The following is a 20,524-nucleotide window of genomic DNA, read 5'->3' as shown; positions in this document are numbered from 1 at the left end:
CAATAGGAATGTCCTGTGCCTATAACATCGACGTTATAGGCACAGCTGCATCTAGGCATTGTGTAACATCGACGTGGCTTTTGTTTTAATTAAAACTTTTTGTACTTGTTTTTACACACACTTACACACACTCACACACACACACACACACACACACACACACACACACACACACACACACACACACACACACACACACACACACACACACACACACACACACACACACACACACATACACACACACACACACACACACACACACACCTGTTCAGCCTGGCAGAGGTATGCGCTCCACAAAGTGCTGTTCTCGTTTTATTTGTTGTTTTCAGAATTCAATGCATACCACAAGACTCAAATGCACGAACGAGAAATTAACGTTATTTCAAAAAGAGGAAAAACATGAAATCCTTGCAGAATTTCATTTATAAGCAGTACGTACTGTACTTTCATATTTTACCATTCAACAGAAAAGCCAGCACAGCCCTTTATCAGTTATATTATAATAATACAGTAATAATAATGATGATAATAATACAAAATCATCTGCAGTAATCATATCCATCCTCGAGACCTTGGTATATGTTGAATCCATGATCAACAATTACTATCAAGCAGCTAATGTTCTCATCATGGAAGACTAACTTGCCAAGGGCAATCTTACAGTAAGTGGCAATTTAAAAGCAAGTGTCTGCCCATCATCATAAGAGCTCAAACATCTGGCAAAAGTTATGGTTAAACTCTCCAATCTGGATCCATCTTGAAAGCCCTGGTGGTGTATTAGTAAGTCTAATTTGCTGTGTTGTCCTCTCTCCAAACACCCTCCCATCACCTAAAATAGTATCACGGCCGACTCAGTTCACGACGAGACAAAATGTATGGACTTGGTGCTCACCTCCAAAGCTTGTGTATGCCAAACATGCATCTCTCAATATCAAGCATCCCCTTGGACCAACTACCTGCCTTTATGGAGTGCTACTTTTTAACCACAGGTGGTAAAGAAAGCTGTTAATGTCTGCCTCTACCTGTGGGACTCATTCTGTTCCTCATGTAGATAAATTGCCTTTCAGATGCCCTGAAAAACCTTCATTTCCTTTCGGTAAATTATTTCACATGATGCTGTTAAATTCCACATCCTAACAATAATCCAATAATCTAAGAGCCTGGTGTTGGCTTAGCGGTTAGGGTGCCGGCTTGGGATCCTAGGATCCTGGGTTCGAATCCCGGTCGATCGCTGAATTAACACCAGGGGGGTTGACTCAGCCTATCATCCTTCCGAGGTCGGAAAATTGAGTACCATCTTGCTGGGATGAATGATCACGGTGTGTACCCCGGTTTAGAATAGGTACACCGTATCCCTGCGCATCGTAAGAGGAGACCAAGGGTTGGCGTCAGGAAGGGCATCCGGCCATAAAAACATTGCCTCAAAACAGGGAACCATGATCCTCATGGGGCCCGCAAGACTAACCCCCGCCCTAGCGGGGAAAATGGCCTTAAAACGATCATTCATTCATTCATTCATTCATTCAACAATAATCCAATGGAAACTAACACTTGGAAACTAAATCTAACACTTGGAAAATGTCTTTCAAGCAATTCAAAAATCACATCGTCATGCTGTCTCTGGAAAGAGCGAAACTAACCCATAAATTCAAAATGACCCACTGGAAGAGGTTCAGTCGCAAATTTCTGGGGCTCACCATCAGTTACAACATTTCCTGGGCAAACAATATATCAAATCTACACTTCAAAGCCTGCCACAGAATGGGTATTCACAATATAGTAATGGCAAGTCCTTCCTTGGTAAATCTGAACTCACAGCAAACTTGATTTTAACTACTGTTTGTCCATGGCTCAATGGAATACTGTACTACGCCTTGGGTTGATGCCCTACTTCATACCACTTTTTTCCAGATGCTTCACAATTAAAGGCTCTCATTACTGATGGCATCTTCTAAAATAAATGAGCCAAACAGGGCATTGTCGGTTGTGAGATGTTCAGAATCACCAAGGAGGGATTGAGCATCGTCTCTTTTATACCACCTCTCAAATCTTGTTTCCTTCTGTTCTTCTGCATATCCAACCTCTCAGGTGGCAAACATAGTTCCAGTAACCTCCTTGAGAAACTTCCAAAATCGAGATTTAATTTTACCAATGTTCTGTTTGTTCCAATGTTCTGCTTGTGGAACGTCATTTCTGTTCCATTCCAATCACACTTGATTGGAATGAAGGTAAAATGACAGAAAGAAAATATCTATCCTTTCTCCAAAATGATGAAACTCACCCAACTGATGCATTTTTATGCTCTAAAAATGAAACTTTTAGGCTTTGCTTAAAAGCAACTCACCTCTTCTCTTTAAGTTGAATCCGGGTCCAATATAGTGGCTTCATTGGAAGGCTTGGCTCAATTGCTGTTTTTCGGGGCAATTGCTCCTTGAGTTCCATAAGATGGGTAAACGTCAAAAGACCTCCAGGTAATGGTATTTGAGATGAAGGAAGAGGTGGAGGAGGTGGAGGCACAGGAGATTGTAAGCTACCAAGAGGAAATGGTGGTGGTGGTGGCACTGGAGACGATTGACTACAAGAAGGCAATGGTGGTGGCACAGGAATTTCAGAGATACCTGGAGGGAATGGTGGTGGCACAGGAATTTGAGAGATACCAAGAGGCAAAGGTGGTGGCACAGGAATTTGAGAGATACCAGTAGCCAATGGTGGTGGTGCAGGGATTTGTGAGATACCAGGAGGCAATGGTGGTGGCACAGGGATTTGTGAGATACCAGGAGGCAATGGTGGTGGCGCAGGGATTTGAGAGATACCAGGAGGCAATGGTGGTGGCGCAGGGATTTGAGAGATACCAGGAGGCAAGGGTGGTGGCGCAGGGATTTGAGAGATACCAGGAGGCAATGGTGGTGGCGCAGGGATTTGAGAGATACCAGGAGGCAAGGGTGGTGGCACAGGGATTTGTAAGATACCAGGATGCAACAATGGTGGTGGTGCAGGAATCAATGAGCTACCAAGAGGTAATGGGGTTGGTGGTGGAATAGATGATACAAGAGGAAGTGATGGAGTCATAGCTATTCCAGATATGGTGAGGTAAGAGGGAAGTGGTGGTGGTGGTGGTGGGGGTGGTTGAGGAAGACCAATAAATTGAGGTAATGGTGGTGCAGGAGGTACTGGTGAAGGTCGAAAAGAAACTGAAGTAAGTGAAGGCGGAGGAGGTACAAAACCTAATGTTTCTTCTGGCATTGTTGAAGGTGAGAGTACCAATGATGCCTCTTGTAAATATGGCTGTTTAGTCAGCAAAGTATTTGAATGTAACAAGGGTTTTACTGAGGAAGTTGGTGCTGGAGAACCTAATAAAACACAAGGCAAAGGAGGTGGAGGTATTTGAGCGAGCAATGATTTTTGAGACGAGCAAACACAATAATTATTTTCAAGAAAGTCACTTTTGGGCAGAGGGGTTGCATCACAAGGAGCTTTTCCTACAGTGTTTTTAAATGAAGGCAGAGGACTTTGTGGAGAAGAAAAGGTCTGTGGAATTGTCGTAACAGTAGCAGAAACCACATGAGAGATGGATTGAGGACACAAGTGAGAAACAACAACAGGTGGGCATGGTGCTTTGGAAGGCACAGTCAATGTGGGTGACATTTGAGAAGTCACAACATTGGTTGAGAAAGGAAGGAGTGAAGCAGAAGGCCAAGTATGAGAAGGGCATCCAGGTATTGGCAGTGGAAAGAGGGAGGTCTCTCCAAAGGAATCAGCCAGATTCAAAGGAGATGCCAAATGCCGATTCTGACGTGGAGGCTGATGTGTCACTAAAGCAGGTGAGGATGTTTGGTGTGTGACAGTGATAGAGCATGGTGATGGTGATAAAAGACTCCTTAATGATAAACATGTGGAAGCAGGTGTATGCTCCTTCTCAACTGGTGAACTGGAAGCACAATTCAGTTCCCACAGGCTGGACTCAAAATCAGTCTGAGAAAACACATTGCCAGTAGTCCTTGGTTCAATGGGTGAAGTTTGGACACTTTGCATTTCTCTGCTTTGTGTCTGAACAGCCACATCCAAGTAAGGAGGCATATCAGTGTGGTCTCTGGTTCCAATGGAGGCATCTTGTTGCTGGATTTTATTTTGAAGCCAATTCTTATTGTAGTCCGTAAGCTCTGATAGGCGCTTGTTCAGGTTGGAAACTATATTCTCAAAATGAGCTTCGGTTTCTGCATGCTCACTTCGCAAGGAGCTCAGCTTCAAATTATTCTCATGCTGCAAAAGAGAAAAAGGAATAGTAAATCTAAATAAATATAATCTTCTATCAAATACATTGTGAATAACATTTTATAGGCCTGTGTTGGTTTAAGATTGGTCACAAAGCCAGCAGAGAGCCCAGTGTCATCCATAACAACTTTCAGAAGCTGATAAGTCAAAAAGATTGCACTGAAAAACGATCTCCATAATGTTTAATTTCACACAAACTGTGATGTCATTAGACAAAATAACTCCAAAATAAACAGTGCATTCAGAAAGTATTCAGACACCTTTACTTTTTTCACATTTTGTGATGTTGCAGCCTTATGCTGTATCTGAAATCGTTTATATTCATTTTTTCCCTCATCAATCTGCACTCAATACCCCATAATGAAAAAGAGAAAACAGGATTTTAGAAAGTTTTGCAAATTTATTAAAAAGAAAAAACTGAAATATCAAATTTACATAAGTATTCAGATCCTTAACTCAGTACTTCGTTGAAGCACATTTGGTAGCGATTACAGCCTCGAATCTTCTCGGGTATGACGTGACAGACGAGCTTTGCACACTTGGATTTGGGGATTTTCTGCCATTCTTCTCTGCAGATCCTCTCAAGCTCTGTCAGGTTGGATGGGGACCGTTGGTGGACAGCCATTTTCAGGTCTCTCCAGAGATGTTCGATTGGGTTCAAGTCAGGGCTCTGGCTGGGCCACTCAAGGACCTTCACAGAGTTGTCCCTAAGCCACTCCTGCGTTGTCTTGGCTGTGTGCTAAGGGTCATTGTCCTGTTGGAAGGTGAACCTTCGGCCCAGTCTGAGGTCCTGAGCGCTCTGTTTCAGGTTTTCATTAAGGATATCTCTATGTTGCTCCGTTCATTGTTCCCTCAACCCTGACCAGTCGACCAGTCGCCCAGTCCCTGCTCCTGAAAAACACCCCCACAGCATGATGCTGCCACCACCATGTTTCACCGTTGGGATGGTATTGGGCAGATGATGAGCGGTGCCTGGTTTACTCCAGACATGATGCTTAGAATTGAGGCCAAACAGTTCAATCTTGGTTTCATCAGACGAAAGAATCTTGTTTCTCAGTCTGAGAGTCCTTTAGGTGATTTTTTGCAAACTCCAAGCGGGCTTTCACGTGTCTTTCACAGAGGAGAGGCTTCCATCTTTCCACTCTGCCATAAAGCCCAGATCGGTGGAGTGTTGCAGTGATGGTTCTCCTTCTGGAAGTTTCTCCCATCTCCACACAGGATCTCTGGAGCTCAGCCAGTGACCATCTGGTTCTTGGTCACCTCTTACCAAGGCCCTTCTCCCCCAATTGCTCAGTTTGGCCGGGCAGCCAGCTCAAGGAAGAGTCCTGGTTGTTCCAAACTTCTTCCATTTAAGAATTATGGAGGCCACTGTGCTCTTGGGAACCTTCAATGCAGCAGAATTTTTTTGTAGGCTTCCCCAGATCTGTGCCTCGACACAATCCTGTCTCTGAGCTCTGCAGGCAGTTCCTTCAACCTCATGGCTTGGTTTTTGCTCTGATATGCATTGTCAGCTGTGAGACCTTATATAGACAGGTGTGTGCCTTTCCAAATCATGTCCAATCAATTTAATTTATCACAGGTGGACTCCAATCAAGGTGTAGAAACATCTCAAAGATGATCAAGAGAAATGGGAGGCACCTGAGCTAAATGTCAAGTGTCATAGCAAAGGGTATGAATACTTATGTCAATGTGATATTTCAGTTTTTTCTTTTTAATAAATTTGCAAAACTTTCTAAAATCCTGTTTTCTCTTTGTCATTATGGGGTATTGAGTGTAGATTGATGAGGGAAAAAATGAATTTAAACGATTCCAGCATAAGGCTGCAACATAACAAAATGTGAAAAAAGTGAAAGGGGTCTGAATACTTTCTGAATGCACTGTATTCTTATCGACTCCTACAGTGCCTTCAGAAAGTATTTACACTTTGACTTTTTCAAATTTTGTTGTTACAGGCTAGATTTAAACTGGAGGAAATTTAAATTTTGTCACCGATCTACAAAAAATACCCCATAATGACAAAGTGAAAACTCGTTTTTAGAAATTTTACATATTTATTGAAAACTAAATACAGAAATATCTAATTGCCTCCGCCACCGAAGGTGGATGTTTATGTTTTCACCCCTGTCTGTTTGTCTGTCTGTGAACAAGATATCTCAAAAAGTTGTGGACGGATTCGGACGAAATTTGGGAGAGAGGTAATGTAAGTGACAAGGACGAAATGAATAGATTTTGGTGAAGATCTGGATTCGGATCCGGCTGGTCGAATTTTTTTAGTGATTCTTCAGCATTGAGTGACAAGGACAAAAACGATACATAGCAGCATATCTCAAAATGTTGTGGACAAATTTGGACGAAACTTGGTGGACAGATTGTGTGTGTGACAAGGACAAATTGATTAAAGTTTGGTGACGATCCGAATCTGGATCCGGATACGGGAATTTAAAAAAATTTTTAGGTAATGTTTCACCATTGAGTGGAGTGATAGGGCCAAAAACGATATATAGCACGATATTTCAAATAGTTATGGACAAGTTATGACTGAACTTGGTGGATGAGTTGGTTAGGTGACAAGAACAAGCCGATTAGATTTTGGTTCAGGTCTGAATCCAGATGTGGCCCGTCAGTGCGATACAAAACATAAACTGTTTAGCTTGGCGGAGGTAGGCGCTCTACCAAGTGCAGTTCTAGTTCACACAAGTATTCAGTCCCCTAAGTCAATACTTAATAGAAGTGCCTTCGACAGCGATTACAGCTTTGAGTCTTATTGGACATGTCTGTATCAGCTTTGCATATCGACATTTGGGGAGTTTCTCGCATTCTTCCTTGCAGATTTGCTCAAGCTCTCATGTCCATAGAAGGCATTTATTTGTAGTGCCAATCTTGTTTATCCTGTGTACCCCTCCCAAGCCATCTCCCGATGTCCCTGTTCTCTATACCGTGATGCTTCCCCCTCTTTCCCCTTCATGTCTCCCACTCCCTTTATTATCTTATATGTGTTAGCTCTTACACAAGCCTCGACCTAGTATACAAAAAAACCTCAAGTTGGATGGGGAGTGTCAGTGAACAGCGATCTTCAAATCTTTCCAAAGATTCTCAATGGGATTCAAGTCTGGGCTTTTGCTGAGCCACTCAAAAACCTTCACATTATTGCTCTGAAGACATTCCAGTGTTGCTTTGGCTGTATGTTTGGTGTCATTGGCCTGTTGGAACTTAAATCTTCGCTGCAGTCAATGGTCTTTTGCACTCTGAAGCAGGTTCTCCTCAAGGAATTGCCTGTATTTGGCTCCATTCATTGTTTCTTCTATCCTTCCAAGTCTCCAAGTCCCTGCCACCAATAAGCCTTCCCATTGCATGATGCTACCACCACCATGCTTCATGGTAGAGATAGTGTTAGATGGGTGTCGGTTTCCAGCAGACATGCACTTTGCATTCAGACAAAAGAGTTCAATTTTCATCTCATCAGACCACAGAATATTTTGCCTCATGTTCTCAGTTGTTCACATGCCTTTTTTGCAAACTCCAGGCTTACTGTCAAGTGCCTTTTTGGTCAGAGTTGTCATTGGGTTCTTGGTCACTCACCTCCCTGACCAAGGTCCTTCTTGCCCGGTTGCTCAGTTTGGTGGGATGGCCAGCTCTAGGAAGTCTGGATAGTTCCATATTCTTTCCATTTCTTTACGATGGAGCTCACTGTGGTCTTTGGAACTTTTAACACTCGAGAAATTGTTTTATGCCTTTTCGGGGGCCTTGTGGGATGGAGCGTCGTCAGTCCATCAGTCTGTCCATCCATAGACACTTGCAACCTGTTCTCCAAAACTGCTGATGAGATTGTGTGTGACCAAACTTGGCTAAAATTATACTTGGTATGTGGGAACTCAAGGTTGTTCACGGCATAAAAAGGTCAGGGTCTAAGGGGATTGTTCACAACATAAAGTCAGGATCCATGGGGGGAAAGAGTGCAGAAGTTGCCCCTAAAATAGGTATTTGCTTTCTTCTGAGTAACTACACAAACAATTCCAATGAAAATTGACCACAACTTTCATCACCTTTGTTGTATCAAAATTTGTTCATGGCATAAATAAAATCGTGGTCCAAGGTGATCTACGGAGGAGGGAAGTAATAAGTAATGAGGGGAGTCATGTGACTGTTGCTCCTGATGTAGGTTAGCTTCAGGATGGATGGATGTAGGTCCTATTTTACAAATCAATTTATCAATGTGTAGTATATTAAATTTAGGCCTATCGACTAAAGTTACCTGCGAGAGCGATTCCGAGCTCATCTTCAAATTCATAAGCACGATAAACAGTGAACGTAATGACCATCATCCTCATCTATTATTTTGTCATCAATCATCATCTGTTAGTTTCCACCTCGCAACACAAGACAGGAATTTCTTCCAACACTTTCTGGAAAAAGGCAAACACTTTGAAACTGCACGAGAATGCACTGTTTTCTCGGACCGAAAATGTCCGTGACTGATGCCGTGGAGGCCGCCATTGCTGTTCCTGCATGGCCTGACGCTCCTCATTGGTCGATTTAACAGGACTAGCCAGTCAATCTTGTAACTGTGATGTTGATTCGCTAATGGAAAAGCGATGACGTATCACAACATCGCAGCTTCTTTCAAAGGTGGACTCAGCAACAAAAACAGATGTCTTGCTTTGTTTTTCATGAAAAGTGGTGAATTAAAAATCAACTGTGGATTTGCAGGGTCCAATTCTTCATATTTTTCATCATTATATCATGTGAAATGCACGTTCACCCATTGACATGCGTCACAAAAGACCAAAACAATCAGCCACTCCTTTTGGTCTGTCTAGTTTCAATTGCGATGTGTTTTTTTTTTAGCTGCCGCCCACCTCCTCTATTTTCTGAAAGCCCAGGAACCTAACCCCCCTTTTCCCATTGGAAATTCGTTTAAACAATTGGGGTTTGAGTTTTGAATATCGTGGCATTTTCTAGGAAAACAACCCCCACGATATTTAAGGGTTTACTGTACTGCAATTGTTTTAAGAATTACAAATCAATATTAACAATAAATTTCATGCCAAATTGTTTGATAAACGACAGGATTTTCCATTCCCCATTGTACAAATGCCTTTCCTGGACAGTAAACATTCTTAAAAAGCTTCTATGGTGTAGTTGACTGTAGGGGCACGAAGGATGGGGGAAAAAAAATCAAGACAGTGAGAGATAATTTAGATGTAAATAAATCGAATGATCTTGAAAGAAGATCCTCACAATAATCCAAATAAATCCAAAGGAGATTTACAGATCGGAAAATGAAAATTTTCAGATCAAAATAAGAATCTAACAATTCAAATAGACTCTTCAAAGTTCACGCAAATCCAAAATCGAATGAAAATCTCATAAGCATCAAATGAGAACCTCAAAATAAGTTCAGGCAAATTTTTACAAGAATCCAATAAGCATTTCCTGCTGACACTAAGAAGCATACAATGAGCATACAGTGTTTCAATGAGAGAAATAAGAAATTTCCCTAAGGACTACTTTTAAGAGTTTTAACCAAGGGCGTAGTTTGACTTCTCTATTTGGCAGGGCAAGGGCTACATGTTAATAATGGATATCTCGGTCTGACTTCCGAAACTTACCGCTTGTTAGTGTAGTTACAGTGTGTACACGTGAAATCACAAACACAGTTTATGTTTATTATTGTTACTTACGTTTAAATATGGGATGTTTTAAGTCGTAATTGTAAACTAATTTTAAAAAAATTAAGGTGGGGGCATTGCCCCCCCCCCCACCCCCACCATGCCCCTTCCCCAAACTCCGCCGGTGGTTTTAACAACACCACAAATGACAGGCATTCAAAAGTCACTGTACCAAACTGTACTGTACCAAGTTGGTCGCCGTTTATGATGTACCAAACTGAAAATATAAATGTACCATTGTGCGTTGACAACAGAGAACAGAACAGAGTTGAGTCTTGCAAAGCAAAACAAGCACAAGTGAAACAAGCAAAATAAAAATATATTTAAACCTGGATCTTGGCCAGTTTTTCTTTGTGATCCCGCTTCAGCCATCTAATCGACACTGGGGATTCTAAAAGGAGGAGAAGAGATAAAACATAGATTTTGAAATGAGTAACAAATCAAAAGAAAACTTGTACAGCCATAAACTCATATTGGTTTCATCACCAGTCTCGAAAGGTGCTTCGTCAATCCAAGCCTGTTTTTCAGAGTGCACTTGAGTTCCATTTGAAGGTCGTGGAAAATTGGTTTTGTGTTCAACACCTGGCAACACCCAAGCGTACTGCCGTTCCGGCTGAAAAAGGAAAAAATAAAAATATATATGACACAAAGCTACATGTCAACGATCGTAAGGAAGAATTAAGTTTTGATAATGTCAGAGATTATCGCACCTTGAGGGCGAGTGTGGATGCTTCAAGGCAGACAGAAGACCGCAACAAACCAGAAACCACCAACTGTGAGCATAGCTGCTGGACAAATTCTGGGTTGTTTGTAATAGCCGAACTGTCCTGGAGGCTGCAGCAAATAGAGTCAATCAGGTCTTGGCCTGGAAACAACATCAAAGTAGAAACTCTTGAAGACAGACTTTTAAAAAGTTTTACAAATAATCATTTCAATTAAGTGGACAAAATGGGCTGTCAAACCAACTCGTCATTTTAAGTGACATTGTCAAGATATTATCAGCACAAACATTTGGATTGTTTCATCAAAATATTATGAGAAAGGTGATCTTGTTAGGCAACAAGAACAAGCTGATTAGATTTTTGTTCAGGTCCAAATCCAGATGGGATACAAAATGTAAACTGTTCAGCCTGGCAGCCAGAGGTATGCTCTCGACTGAGTGCTGTACTAGGTTTTTAGGGTTTTGTCCTTCTTTAAATTACTGTGTATTATAATATGAAACATTACGTGAGCATTGTATACGTATTGTTTATTTTATTAAAATTTTCAAGATTCACATGTTCATGTGTGAGAAGATCGAGTTTAGGTTGGCTGGGTGGGGCTAATTCTGAGTTCTGATAATGACCTCACACACACAAAGCAAAAAGCAGGGTTAAGCAATTGGTTCCTGTCCATATTTCTGTCCATCTACAAACGTCAGTTTACGAAAGAGGAACAACAATTTAAGTTGAATGTTATATTTTGGAATCGTAATGCCTAAGTCACACATAGGCGGATTTGTCGGCGACTACTGGCGACTGGAAAAATCGCCACCACCCACTGACTATCGTAATGAAACCGTAATGGACGGTCGCCTGTAGTCGTGGTTATCCTCCCCAGGTCGGCTGCAGTCGGCAAGAGCCGCAAAGGGGCCAAATACATTTTTAAATGTTTAAAAACGGCGCGCTCAGTCGCACTCGAAAAAAATCCGCCATGCTGTCGTGATGTAACCGCCATGCTGTCGTCGGTATCCATAATAAGAGCGTAAAGCGGCCGCAACCCAGTCGCTCATAGTCTTCCGCAATCGCCCCACCAGCTAGCACGGCAGAGATGCGAATGCCATACGGCCTTCCTGCGGCATCTTCCCGACTACGGGCCGACACTGTTGCGGCTGCATATCGACTACAGAAGAACTACCACGTCTCCCCTGCGGCTATGGGAGACTGACGACGACAGCAGTAGGACTAGTGGCGGCCGAGTTACGGCCATTGGCGACAGAGATACGACTGCCTGGCGACTGCATTACGACATACCACGATTCCATGGCAAGACAGGATGGTGTGAGGGTCTCCGTGGAGTGAGGTCCTGTGGTGCCGACAAGGATATGGCTTTATTGTTTGGACTTGGGACTTTTGGGAACTTTATTTTTGGGACTTTGGTCCTTTGGAAACTTTATTTATGGGACTTGGGACCAGTGGAAATAATTTGTTGGACTTTATTTCCATTCTCTCTCCCTGCAGAAAAGTTTGATTATTACATTACAATGATACATCTTTATTAACTTTGTTATTGTACATCAAACATCTTTATGCTTCATGTCATACATCATTGAAATGAATAAAGTGAAATGTAAAATAGAGAAATAAAGATTTAAAAAGTTGTGTGAATCGTCTCCAATCGCCGGCGGTCTCATTGCAGTCTTGCGGACGTCGGAGTAAACCGCCACCCGGCTCCAATGCAGTCGCCGCGATCCGCCATCGGTCGTAATCTAGCCGCCAGACTGTCGCCACGCTGCCGCCGTGCATCCGCAATGCAGTCGTCGTCGATCTTCAACAGTCGCTATCCCACTCGGGGCGTCGTCGCAATGCAGTCGCAATGTGGCCGCCTGCAGTCGCCATACTGCCGCCTGACCATATTTGACCGCCCGAAATCGCCAGTGGTCGCCGAAAAATCTTGATCGCCGGCAGTCGCCGGTAGTCGCCAAAATATCCGCCTATGTGTGACTTAGGCATAACTATGTCTCTGAATTTGGGCCGATCACATGTGCAGAGGAGTGAGATTTTTTTTTTCTCTGTCTGCCTGTCTGGAAGTCAAACAACATTGGAAATTATTCCAAACAGAAAACTTACTATTTTGAAGCACCTCATAAAGGACATACAAACGCAACAAACAACTATTCTAACATGTTAGATAGGGTGGTGTAATAGACACTGCATCAACGGTGGTAAATTCCAAAATTAATTAATTTATACGACTTTTACAATCTATTTTAACCAAATTGAATTACTTTTTTTTTTAACAATGCAGAACACAAATTGCCTTGTCACTTCCAAGAACATCCAGTTTAGCTGTATTTGGACATGTTAAATAAGGGTGGTGTATAAAGGTGAGGTACAAACTGCTTCAATAGCACTAAATGTCTGGAAAATTCTGGAATATATTGAAAATCCAAAATGGCCGCCATGCAGGTATCTCTCCAAATGTAAACATTGATTTTTAGTTTCCTTATGCTATAACCTTTCCAAAAATGTATAGGTTTGCTTATCTACCATGATTTTGAACGAAATATAATTTATTGACAGAGTGAACCTGACTATATAATTAGTTCCCTACCGGTGTACAGTTTGGCATTTTAAACATGAAATAGGCAAAGCCGAGAAATGAACAAAACCTCGTAGAATTAACCTTTAGGACTCCACAGAATTACCTTTTAGAACCCTTTAGAATTACCCTTTCTAACCAATTAAATGTTTTGATTCCCAATTTGATAAAATATAATTCTAATCAAATGAAAACATTGGTTTTCAGAATCAGAACCTCTCAAACTTTTCAAAAATGTAAATTGTTACAAATCTCCACAAAAATGACACGAACCTTAAGATCTGGACATATGGAACCTGACGACCTCAATCAGATGAATTTTATGCAAAAAAAAATTTCATATACATTGTGGCACTAGGAAGAAGATCCAGGTGAGGGTAAAATTAAAATATTTTTTCATCATCAAAGCATCAAAATATATTTTCCACATCAATAATCTTAATACGAACTTCAGCCATTAGTTTAAAATACATAATGTAAACTTGGATGCACTCGGAGGGGCGTTTCTTCAGCACTGCCTTGACATGTACTTTGTTCATAAGTTGAACAAACATCTCTGCAGCACTGCCGGAAAGGTAAAAAATATTTTTCTCTCCTATTGGGTTTAGTACTTTAAAAATAACGTGACGTGTTGATGACATGACCATTGATTAATAAGCACTCCGTTCACTGATCAACAAATCCACAAAGTTTAAAACCAGAAATATATCATGGCAAGAGACTACAATGGTAAGCTCCATTCAAGACTGGTCACTCCTTCCAAGTCACGTTTCAAAGATAAAGTGGCATTTGACACGACGATTAACGTCTTCCTAAACCCATTTTACAGGAAAGGCTTAACAAAGGAGGGCAAAACTGTTGGTGGAGAACTTGGTGCATGCCAACCATGCTTGGAATGCTCCTTTTTGGGTTTCCAATGTCAACCCAAGTTTAAGTCCATGATGCAAATGCATCAATCTCGAGGTCTTAACATAGAAAACAAAGTTCACAAACATAAAAGGAACGAAAAAATGACCAAACCACACAACCAACCAACCACATGCAACTAATGCATTAAACAAAAATGGAAAGGATATTATAATGCTACGGATCCTAAACCAAACCCTGCAAGAAAATGGTTCCAATCCGAAAGAAGTACAACTTTATACCTAAAATCGTCCTTTTGTGTTTAGAAAATTTAGCCCAAATAGTGGGAGAGCATAGCATGGTCCTGGCGAAAATGATTTTCAAACTAAGGGAAGTTTTTATAATGGTGAAGAGCAAAGCACTTGAGCCTTTTTCAAACTGTTTGGATAAGCTGGGCTCACTTCTTCTTCAGAGGTGTAGATCATTTCATCAGACCAGTAAGTAGCTCTAAAAATGGTGGGTCCACAACTTGAGTCTTATCCAAATGGTTAATCAAACCTGTAATGCTGTATCACATTGTAATGAGCCTCTATACCCACAGATGAGATAAATGAATCATTATTGCAAGAGATTTTCATGCATTCCCCACATACATACGAACGGATATTACGTATACATCCACTGCATATTCTATCTTTCATCACTAAAGACACTTGACCTCACATTCTGCCACACATCACGGGAATGACAATGGTTCCGACACAACGGGTGCGACCAAATGGTTGCAATGACACCTTACTGGTCGATTAATCTGGTATTTTGTAAAATCGGTATCTCTGGGATTGGGCCACTACATTAATGAATCAGCAAATTATATTGCAACAGAAACAATTGAGGATTAAGAGAGGCATTGTGGGTAAACCAACAAAGTGAGGGTTTCTAAAAATAAAAAAAATCTAGTGCTGTGATCTAGTAACATAAAAGCAAGTGCCAAGAAACCCCGACATTCACAGATTCGACATTTGCAGCCCTGTGCTTTACATATTCGCGATTCATAAAATGCGACCTGCTTCTACATTCGCGGTGTTGGGCTTCGAGTATTCAGTTTTTGTGGTGCAATAAAAAAAAAAAAAATCTCCCAGCCATGCACAAAACAGTTGAAAAACCATATTCCACGTGTCGCGCATAAAGCAAAGCATGTATGTGCACATAAACCATACCCCACCACCAAACCCCACAACCAATGATCACACTACCCACATCTCCTAAAGCTACACACAACCCCTGCATGACTACTTATATGCAGAATGTCCTGGGTGTCATTATTTCTTCACGTCCCGCTGCTTTAACCTGCTGTGATTCTTCACACTGGTGGACTTTTTGTGCACATTGTTCATCATAGGGTACTAAGTGTACACGTAGTGCAGGAAATGTCTGCTCCAAAGAGGCAGAAAAAGTCATGAGCCTAGGCCCAGAAAGTGGAGCGACTTGACCACCTATCAAAAGGTGAGAGTGCGGCCTCTGTGGGCAGGCACTGTGAAGTGAAGCACTACATAAAGAACGAAAAGGTGATTCACGATAGTGTCACAGCCAGCACAGTATCCAGCAACAAAGGGATTAACCCAGGTCAGGGCTGTTCATCGAAGCAATGGAAGGGCATTGAAGGTGTGGATAAAGGACAATGCACAGAGAAACGTACCTTTAAGTAGACCTCTGATTCGTGCAAGGGCAAAGTGAATGTGTGATTATCTGACTGGCGCAGATGGTGCGGTAAGCAAGACTGATGCGGGTTCGAGTGGTCCCACTCCCTTCCAAGCTAGCATAGGATGGTGTGACCACTTCAAGCAGTTGTACGGTCTCCACAATGTGAAGCTCATAGGCGAGCGTGTCTCAGGGAACAACGTGGCAGCTCAAACTTTCCCTGCTCAACTCATGCAGCTCATCAAAGAGAAGGGGTATGCACCGGAGCATGTCTTAAATGCAGACGAGACCAACCTGTTCTGGAAAAAAAAATTCCCACGAGAATTATCATCTCAAAGCGAGAGAGGATAGTATCGGGATTCAAGGCTGCCAAGGAACAGGTATCTCTTCTCTGCGTCAACTCAAAATGGAACTTCATGCTGAAATCCATGATGCTGTGTCATACCCCAAACAGACATGCTCTCAAGGGCAACAACAAGCAAAATCTGCCTGTATTTTTTTTGGAGGGCCAACAGAAAGGCGTGGGTAACAGCTGCCAACTTTATGGATTTGTTCCACAACTGTTTCTTCCCTCAAGTGGAGAGGTACCTGTCAGAAAAGAACATCTCCTTCAAAGTTCTCCTGCTGGTGGACAACAATATAAATATATATATATATATATATATATATATATATATATATATATATATATATATATATATATATATATATATATATATTGTTGCGGATATGAGATTGGCCTCCATCCATATCCGCTTGTAAATATTCCCCTATTTCCTCCATACTTCCCAACTATCCCCAATCCCCCAATCCCCCATTCCCTAGTCCCATTTTCTGTAAACAACACTCTGTAGACCCGACCTTCCCCTATTTCCCCCATTAAATGTCGCATCCAGGTCCACCGCATCTCACGTAGACAACTATAGGACATCTTGCTAGTTATTCTTAGTCTATGTCAGTTAAGGACTCGTTTCCATTAATTCTGACTCTTCGTTGCACCAGAATGTGATTGTATGGCACCGTTAGGAAGTTTTGGACCTCCCAATACCTCCCAGCAGCTCTTCCTCACGGTTCAGCAACAACAACAACAACAGCAACAACAACGGCAGCGGCGCGGGGAGTGCGCGTCCTCACTCCGGCTTGGTTAGCCGCCATCGAACATGTGCTCGACGGGGTTACCACGTAGGGGCTCGCTGTCAGCTCCTCGTCAAGGGCGGAGCCCGGTAACCCCCCGCACCCAATAGAAGTGGCGGACCGATCCCATCTGGGGCGGGTCCAATGAGCCGAGGGCGTGTCACTCCCCGCTGAGCATGCGCAGGAAGAGGGAGGTGACGTCAGATGCACGCTGGACTTGAAGGAAGAGAGACGCCACCTCCGAGCGCTGCAATACCTCCCCGCATCTCTGGACTGGACCGTGCTTGATTCTGCCCCTGAGCCAAGGTGCACCTTGTGCTATCGACTGCCTGTCCTTCCCTGCCATCACTCCCTGTGTAAGTCAGTCTTGTTCCGTTTGTCTGTGGTCTGTCTGGGATGGATAAGATTGTGTCTAAGTGCCTATCTCTTCTGTGCTTTACCTCTTACCTTGTAATCTACCCCTTTTCTGCACCACCAATTATATCCTCCTCCGGAGGTCTTGAGAACTGTACCCCTTGTGTCGTTTCATTTATCCCAGCCGTTGTGTCCTTTCCTTCATTGATTTAGCATGGCGCGATTTGGTCAACGTCGGGTGGAATCGGGTAAACTGTGCGAACACGGCGGCCATTCCGCTCGGCCCATCATAACATCTTAATCCGCGTGTCCGTAACAATTGGTGTCGGGAAGTGGGATTGGACCCGAAGCGCGCTTCACGCGCTCGAAATTATTAACAGCGAAATTTGATTTTGTTTTACAAAAATAAAAACCCGAATTTTGAAAGTCGCGCTATGGCAGATCAAGACGGCTGGGTTCCGGTAGAGGAGAGTGAGGCAGGGTCGATCCAGGACCAAATTGAGGGACATGAGGAGAGCGAAGCAGTGAGGGCGGCAGGTTCGCAAAATGGCGCCTCGCACATTGCTACGGCGGCCGCACCCGCTGCACAAGTGGGAGGGATGGCCCAAATGCAGGCCCTCATGGAGCAATTTATGGTACAAATGCAGGCGTCCCTCAACCTGCAGAAGGACGATATGAGGGCTAATAGTGAGCAAATGAGGGCTGATAGTGAGCGATTGGGTGAGCGATTGGAGGGCCAAATGGGGGTAATGAGGGACGAAGCGAGGGGTACCGGTGAGGCGTTAGACAATGGGATAAAAGAGGTAAAGAATGGGTTAACGGGGGTAGAAAACAGAATGGCCGCTCAAGAGAATCAAATAGAAGGGGTGAAACATGGGTTAATGGGGGTAGAAAACAGAATGGCCGCTCAAGAGAATCAAATGGAAGGGATGCAAAAGGGGTTAGAGGGGTTAGAAAACAGTATGGAAGGCAAGTTGAGGGACATGAGGGACCAAGCGGAAAGGGAAGTTTAAAAAATGGGGCAGCAGATAGAGGGGGTCAGAATGGGGGTAGAAACTAAATTGGATGCTCACAGGGAGGAAATGGAGCAGATGAGGGTGGCATCTGGGCAGGAGATGCAAGTGATGGGAGAAGAGATCAGAAGAGGTGTGAGTAAGGAGGTCGGAGGAGTGCGCGAGGAGGTGAGGCACTGAAAGGAGCGCATGGAGAAGGAGGTGAGAAAGGGGACTGTAAAATTGCAAGGTGGTATAGAGGAGTTGACACTGGGAGTAGAACAACTGACAGTGGGACAAAAGGAGTTGGGGGACCAGGTTAAGAAGAACACAGCGGTAATAGAGGGTTTAAAATCGACACAGAAGGAGATGAAAAAGGACGTAGGGGTAATTAAAAAAGAGTGTCAGACGGTACATGAGGACCTGACGAGGAAAATGAACAAGGTGGTAGAGGTGATGGAGGTTAAAGAGCGGGAGGTGCGGGAGCACATAGAAAAAAATAAGGTGGAGTTAGAGGAAGAACTTAAGGGGGCGCACGAGGAGATGAAGGAGGTGAAGCAGAAATTAGAAGAAGTGGAAGAAGGGGTGAGCGAAATTAAGAAGCGACGGAGAGAGGATAAGAAAGAGATAAAGGAGGAAGTAAAATAATTGGTCCAAAGTCTGTGTTCGGATCGTGATGATGTGCTCATTAACCGGATGAGGGATTCGCAGGTGATGGAGGAGAAGTGAAGAGAAAGAGGACCCGGTGTAAGTGGTGACCAATATGGTCGTGCGTATGATGCGCCAGGTGATTTAATAAGCTTGGGGGTCGAGATAGACCCGGATGTTCGTGAGAGGCCAAGAGTGAGGTGTATGGCTGGTCCGGAGGGTATGGAACGAGGGTGCGAGCGAGAGGGTCCGGTGATGGGAGAGGTGCGAGGTGTGAGTGAGCAAGGTTGTGGTGGTATGGAATGGGTAGCGGGTTGCGGAAGTGTGACCCATGCATCGACACCAACAGGGGTAGTTTTTAGAGCGACAGGGGAGGCACGAGAGCCCCTTGGGGGTAATGTACTGTGGGGGCCCGGCCAGTTCGGCCCCGCGCTGACCCCGCAAGGGGCGACGCACGGGGTCCGGCAGGCGGGCAACGACTCACATACGAGGTGGTCCCACAAGGTCCCACTCGCGCCGTATGCCGGTGGGTAAGGGTGGCATCCCTGCCACCCTTCCCATGTGGGGGCAAATGCGCTATAGTTTATGGGGTTGATGGCAGTGAAAACTAGCCCGGGTGGGTTAGGATATATCGTGTGTAGGGATCTAGCGAAGATGACATCAGGTGACGTTAAGGTTTAGATAGTGACTGATACCTGCAGAGGGGACGCAGGTAGATTAGAGTGGATGATAATGACGAGGGAGCGCAATAGTTTAAAGGGAAGACGGAGAAGCGCAAGTTTCAGAGGGGAGTAGTTAGATGAGATGATGCTGTGTGAGAACTGGACAGGTGTGTGGAGCAGTGTATGAGTAGTGAGTGTTGTGGATCAGCGCGAATGCGCTTTGGGGAGAGAAGGGTGCAGGTGGCACCAGGTGTGAGAGCACAGGTGTGCAAGTACAGGTGTGTGGAATACATGGAGTATTGGAATGAGTGGTGTGGAGAGAGTTGGAGTAAGTGGTACGGAGTGGTGTGCATGGTGCGAAGGTGTGGATGGGGGAAGAGTGGACCCCTTTTCACGAGTACCCGGGGAGGGTAGTTTAAAGAATAGTTAGAAGGTATAGGTAAATTGTGGTTGGATATTGGCATTTGTGGTGCGGTTGCAGAATGGTATTGTGGATGGGTGCATTAGTGTTGTGGAAATGGCTGGGCGTGTAGCCTGTTAGTGTGTGTAGTTGGTTTGGGCACTCCACCACTGTGAGGATGTCGGCCAGGTGAGGCCGCAGGTGGGCTCTGGGAGCCGTTAGTGCCAGTGGGTGCCTGAGGATCCCGGGAGTGGATCGGGCAGCCCGTGCCAGAGAGGGCAATGAGGGGGTGAGAGTGCGAGAGGGCCTTCCCCAGTTAGTTAGGTTAGGGTGAGGAGCAGGTAAGCTCGGGTGGCAACTACAGTGGTGGAGGTGTGCAGGTGGGTAGACCTGCTGGGAGAGCTACACGTCACAGCCCAGAAATTGTGCGAGGGCACCGGGAGATGAATCGGGGGAGTGAGACCCCAAATTGAGAGGCACCACAATTTGGTCAATGGGAATTGGTTTTTAGAACCCATAGTGTAAGTTGGCCAATGGATTGGC

General features: G+C 43.9%; 1 protein-coding gene across 1 annotated transcript in view; it reads right to left on the bottom strand.

Annotated features, from left to right (window-relative positions):
• The window catches only part of LOC137435422 (uncharacterized), a 104,656-nt gene that overhangs the window by 45,127 nt on the left and 39,005 nt on the right, over positions 1-20,524 (bottom strand). The window contains exons 4-7 of the mRNA XM_068129203.2: positions 10,655-10,809; positions 10,431-10,557; positions 10,274-10,335; positions 2,348-4,263 (exon numbers count right to left, since the gene is read on the bottom strand). Of these exons, the coding sequence (XP_067985304.2) occupies positions 2,348-4,263; positions 10,274-10,335; positions 10,431-10,557; positions 10,655-10,809 (2,260 nt within the window). The remainder of the gene's footprint in view (positions 1-2,347; positions 4,264-10,273; positions 10,336-10,430; positions 10,558-10,654; positions 10,810-20,524) is intronic.

The sequence above is a fragment of the Myxine glutinosa genome, chromosome 1 (genome assembly GCF_964187855.1).
Source record: "Myxine glutinosa chromosome 1, kmMyxGlut1.1, whole genome shotgun sequence".
NCBI classification, from domain to species: Eukaryota; Metazoa; Chordata; class Myxini; order Myxiniformes; family Myxinidae; genus Myxine; species Myxine glutinosa.
This window is presented reverse-complemented; position numbering and strand designations above follow the sequence as displayed.